General features: G+C 66.2%; 2 protein-coding genes across 2 annotated transcripts in view; one reads left to right on the top strand and one right to left on the bottom strand.

The window, feature by feature from the left end:
* Nucleotides 1–1479, bottom strand: part of CHLNCDRAFT_134722 (hypothetical protein) — a gene marked incomplete at both ends in the record, with an annotated part of 2966 nt that extends 1487 nt beyond the window's left edge. Inside the window, 6 exons of the mRNA XM_005846819.1 lie at nucleotides 107–212; nucleotides 343–493; nucleotides 648–777; nucleotides 925–1106; nucleotides 1225–1256; nucleotides 1376–1479. Of these exons, the coding sequence (XP_005846881.1) occupies nucleotides 107–212; nucleotides 343–493; nucleotides 648–777; nucleotides 925–1106; nucleotides 1225–1256; nucleotides 1376–1479 (705 nt within the window). The remainder of the gene's footprint in view (nucleotides 1–106; nucleotides 213–342; nucleotides 494–647; nucleotides 778–924; nucleotides 1107–1224; nucleotides 1257–1375) is intronic.
* A 2562-nt stretch (nucleotides 1480–4041) lies between these two features.
* Nucleotides 4042–4971, top strand: part of CHLNCDRAFT_52730 (hypothetical protein) — a gene marked incomplete at both ends in the record, with an annotated part of 2711 nt that continues 1781 nt past the window's right edge. The window contains 3 exons of the mRNA XM_005846996.1: nucleotides 4042–4126; nucleotides 4503–4517; nucleotides 4845–4904. Of these exons, the coding sequence (XP_005847058.1) occupies nucleotides 4042–4126; nucleotides 4503–4517; nucleotides 4845–4904 (160 nt within the window). The remainder of the gene's footprint in view (nucleotides 4127–4502; nucleotides 4518–4844; nucleotides 4905–4971) is intronic.

Raw genomic sequence — 4971 nt, 5'->3', positions numbered from 1 at the left:
GATGGCACCGGCACGGGCATGCCACCAGGGGCTGCCCAACTGGCTAGCTGCCCTGCCTGCTCCCCGCCCCCCCCACCCCACCACCACCCCCTGCCTGCCTCCCCACCGAGGAGATGATGCGTCCGTGGAACAGCGAGCCCGCCGGGTCCAGCAGCTTGGCCATCTCCCCGGCGTAGTCGCGGTCGCCCATGGTGTACACAGCCAGCTCAAACCTGGGTGGAAAGAAAGGGGGGGCGGCGGCGCGTCAGCACGCTGCCAGCCCCCGCAGCCGGCGCCGGGCGGCAGCCTCCGGGTGGGAAGCCAGGGCAGGCGGGGGCGCAGCCCTTGACCTCCCTGGCGCACCCCACTTGCCCCACTTGCCTGTCCTTTGCCGCCTCGAGGAACTCCCGCACCCCCGGGCGCAGCTTGGTCCACATGCGCATGTGGGGCAGGCAGTAGAGCATGGGGGCACCCTTGGGCTGCGCCTCCAGCTGCGCCCGCAGGGCCTGCTCACCTGCAGGCGACGCGGGGTGCAGGCACATGCATGGAGCTGGGCTGGGAGGGCCGGAGGCTGGCAATGTGTCAGCCTGCCCAGGCAGGAGCAGAGGACAAGGGTCTCCGGTGCCGTCAACCCCGGCTGCTTCCGTGCTGCCGCTGCCACCGCCGACCGCCCTCCCGCTGCTCCGTCACCGCACCCTGCGGCGGGACCTCTGTGAAGCGTGTGGAGTTGAGCAGCGTGTGGTCGAGGTCAAGGATGAGCAGCAGCTTGCGGTGCGCCAGCAGGCGGTCGGCGGTGCCCTGCACGGCTCCACACACACCAGGGGGGCTGCTCTTGGCACGGACTGCACGGCACCATGCACGCCGCAGCCACGCAGCAGCAGCCTGCGAGTGGCTGGCCGGCGCCGGCTGGTCGGGGCGGGCCCGGGGCCTGGCCAGGCGCCGCACCTGGCGCACGCGCTCCGCCTCGTGCTTGCTGACCACCAGGCCTCTGTGGATGTAGGTGAGGGCCACACCCTGCTCCTCCGCCTCGCCCTTGAGCGCGCCGCAGCGGATGCAGATGCCGCCCATGAAGCCGGGGTGGGGAGGGCACTGGGTGGAGGCGGCGGGCACAGTGCCGGCTGCCATGTCTGCAACAAGCAGGAATGACGGGGAGCGGAGTGCCGGTGGGGGTGGGGGCTGATCGGTTGGGGAAGGCAGCTGCAGTGGAATGGAAAAGAAGTCAGCGGCATCAAGGCTGCCGCGCACCTAGTCGCGGCTTCTTGGGTGCAGGTGCGTCACTGCACGCGAAGAAGACAGCACCGGTGAGGCAGAGGTTGGGCGGGGGCGGCGGGTGCACCGCCATGCCGCCGCGGCTAGGCCGAGCGACACCACCAGTAGCAGGCAATCGGGGGCGCACCTTGCACATGCTTCCTCCACCCCCGTGTCCCCGTCGGAAGCAGCAAGCTCGGCTTCAAGCAACGCCGCCAAGTCGTCCTCAGACTCTGACCCACGCAGGCTCATGTCGCCGGTGCTGTGGTCGTGCAGGCAACGATCGCAAGGAAGAAACTGACACAATGTAGTCCCCTGCTGGGATCCATCACCTCTGAACGAGGTGATCGCGCCCCTCTAGCTACGTGACTTTGTCAACACAAAGGTGATTGAGGCAAGGAAGCGCAGGTCTGTGCGTTACGACAGCTTTGAGACCTGCGACCAGTGGGCGGCGCCAGGTCAGCCGCATTGCAACAGCATCCCAGGTGCACAGCCGCATCCCAGTGGGGCAAAGCTGAAAGCACATGGCAGTTACTACTGCTTGGTGAATCGTTCTGTACATTACATGGGTCCCCCTGGTCATGGTTCAGGCCTTATTCATGATCCATGGTAATGTTCGCTAGTTGCGCATTGCACCGCAGGCTGTCTCCTCAGGCTGGCGGCAGCAGGCTTCAGGCATTGCCCTGGGCCTCCCTGTTCTTGGGATTGCTCAGCGGGTCGTCCGCCCGGGCATCGGCGTTTTGGGGAGTGGATTTGCCCATCTGCTCCTCCCTGCACGGAAACATTGTCGGGAAGATGTGAAACCAGCACCGGTGCCGGGGGCAGTCAGGAGGAGTCAGCTGGGTCTCCCAGCTGCGCACCCACTTGAACTGCTGGATGGCCTCCTGCTTCTCGGGCGGGGCGTCCTTCTCAAAGTGCAGCTCGTCGCCGTAGCGCTTGCTGCGCGTGATTGCAGCCTGCAGTGGAGACAGGCAGGCAGCAGGCAGAGGCATGGCAGGTGTCAGCAGGGTGGCGGGGTCGCCTGTCGCCTTTCCCATGCTTGGGGCCTGGGGCGCAGTGACATGGGTGGCCGCCATGTGGCAGCACATGTGGCCACATGTCTGCCTCACCTTTTCGCCGCTGCTGAGCCCGCCCATGCCGGGGTCGCCGTGGCGGCGGTCAATGTCTGCATGGGCAGTGGAAATGGGGGCCCAGAGGGTGACGGGACACAACCTGAGGCAGACCAAACCAGACAGCTGCCAACAGGCATGTGCAGCTCTGCTTGGTTAGCGGGGGCGAGCATCGGGGTGAGCAGCAGGGCAGCATGCCTGTGGCTGCCCCCTTGAACTGCCCCTGGATGCGAGGGCCCTCTGCACAGGCGCAGAGGGTGAGCCGCAGGTGGCAGGAAGCTGGTTGGCGGGTGCTGCTTTGCGGCGGCGGCGCCCGGCGAGCGGCTGCACTCAGGCGCTGTCAGAAGGTGCAAGCCAAGCAGCCAGGGGGCGTCCTGCGCAGAGGCCATGAGAGTTGATCGTCTGGCACCCTGCTGCCGCACCGCACCCACCGACATTCTCCTCAGCCATGGTGCCTGTTGCTGTCTTGGACACACACACACGGGCACAGACAAGGTGGGGAGCAATGTGGCAGCGGCAACGAGGTGCTCACTGGAAGACAGCCCTTGGAATCCCATACTGGAAAGAAACGCTGCTGCGCCTGCTGCCATTTGATGCGCTCTGGATGACACGTAGGCAGTTGGCCTGGTGCTGGTCTGGTGACTCTGTGGGGCTGTGTGTGTGTGTAACAGCAATGAGTGTCGACAATGGGAACGTCTACACAATCCGCCGCTAGTCACATACCACCATGTCTAGCGGCGCACGTGCGCCGCTCTCGAAGAAAGCGGCTCCGCCGCCTCTGACGTCACTGGGCACTCTGCCAATCCGTATACCGTCTCGTCGCCCAAGCTGTCTGCCGTCTCCGGAACACTGGCTGCCGCTCTCCCTGCGGCGTACTCGCCGCCGCCTCGCGGCGGCAATGCGGCTGCTGCTGCTGCCCCCCTTCGCTCGATGCACAGCCGCAACTATCGAACCCCCGAGTCTCTGCCGCCGGCATCGCCCCGCCAGCCACGTCGCAGTTCCCTGCGCCTGCTCTGCGGCCGGCCGCCCCAGTGGCGTGCCGCCATCGGGTGCCGTCGGCCCCTGCTACCTCTGTCGCCCGCTGCCCCCCGTTGCCCCTAGCCCCGCGCCTCGGCGGCAGCGGTCGGCAGCTGCCGCTGGCCCGCCTCGCCAGCTCCACTGTGGTCTGCCCATCCCCTCCGCCCCTGCGGAGGGCCACCCCAACCTCAAGCCCCAACATGGTGGGCAGGTGCCGAAGCGGACGGGTGTGGGGGCGTCGCAGTGCTGGTATGGCACGATGCTGCTGCCTGCAAAGAAAGCGACTGGGGAGGTTGGACTGTCAGCCCGCCTAAGGCTGGCAGCCTGCTCGCGCTGTAACGCCACCGGCGTACCGGCGCAGCGTGCTGTGCTGCGGCCCCTGGCAGCAGACCCAGCACAAGCCAGGCTCGTGTCTCATGCTCAATCGACACAAGCTTGCCGGTGCTGCCGCTGCCGGCGCCGGCGCCGGCGCCCGTCACCCTACGGAGGCTGACTCGGGCAGCTCGCCGGTCATGCTTCACAATAACAACAGGAACTCATGACGCTGTATGAAAGCATGGGGTATTGGGTTGGGCAAGGGCGATCACTACGTAAGTGCACGTCACCCCTCTTTCGCCACAGCGAGGGCGCCCGTGCACCTGTGCGCTCCAGTTCCGAGACTGTTGAAGGCATTTGCTCGCTTTGAGCTATGGGGTGCGGCGCAAGCAGCACGGGTGCCTGCGCATGTTTGTTTCTCTCCCCTCGTCTCCTCATGCTCACGCTGGTCTACGCGGGTGAGCCGGTGTCGTGCAAGAGGCCTTTTGGGGTGGCGCGTATCCGCCTGGATGACAACCGCCTTTGTCGCTCCCGCCCCGCCGTTCCCCGCCCCGAGCGGCAGCCGGTGTGCGTCACTGCCAGTGCACCCCTGCACCTGCTGCTAGGCGCACTGGCGGTCACTGCATAGGAGAGAATGTTTTCACTGTATGCAGCACTTGCAAATGCTGGACGACCAAGCATTGCATGCGACCCTGTCGCCGACCCTTCCTGCTCCCAGCGTGAGACGACGGCCCAGGTTGCGGTCACAACTGCTAAACGCCCGCCTCCACCTCGGCCCAGTCCTCGTCCTCCGCCTCAACCCCGTCCGCCTCGCCCCCGTCCACCGTCTCCCAGACCGCCGCGGCCAAGGTGGGGGCTATTAAATGCAAGTGGTAATGGCACTCTCGATCATTCCTGCTGATTGTGTGGGCACTGTGTTGAGATTTGGTACTGTTTATTGCAGACCGCCTCATCCCCGCCCGCCTCCTCGGCCGCGCCCGCCACCTCGCCCCAAGCCCCCTCCGCCCCCGCCTCGCCCACCTCGCCCGCCTGCGCCAAGGTGGGTGCCATCCGCGCACGCTTGTGCATGCTGCCTCCTCAAGCGTTGCTTGTGTTTAGGAATGCCAATGTGCACCCATTGCAGGCCGCCGTCGCCGCCTCGCCCGCCATGCCCCTTGGCCACACCACTTTGTGGAGAAGACTGCTGTTCCTTTAGCTGTAATGCTGGCATCTGCGACACCAGCTACTGCTCTCCAGGTGTGCAGCACACAGTGTGTTCCCCCTGCTGCGACATGGCTTTGTCATCAACCCCCCCCCCCCCCCC

The sequence above is a fragment of the Chlorella variabilis genome, assembly GCF_000147415.1.
Source record: "Chlorella variabilis unplaced genomic scaffold CHLNCscaffold_12, whole genome shotgun sequence".
Lineage (NCBI taxonomy): Eukaryota > Viridiplantae > Chlorophyta > Trebouxiophyceae > Chlorellales > Chlorellaceae > Chlorella > Chlorella variabilis.
This window is presented reverse-complemented; position numbering and strand designations above follow the sequence as displayed.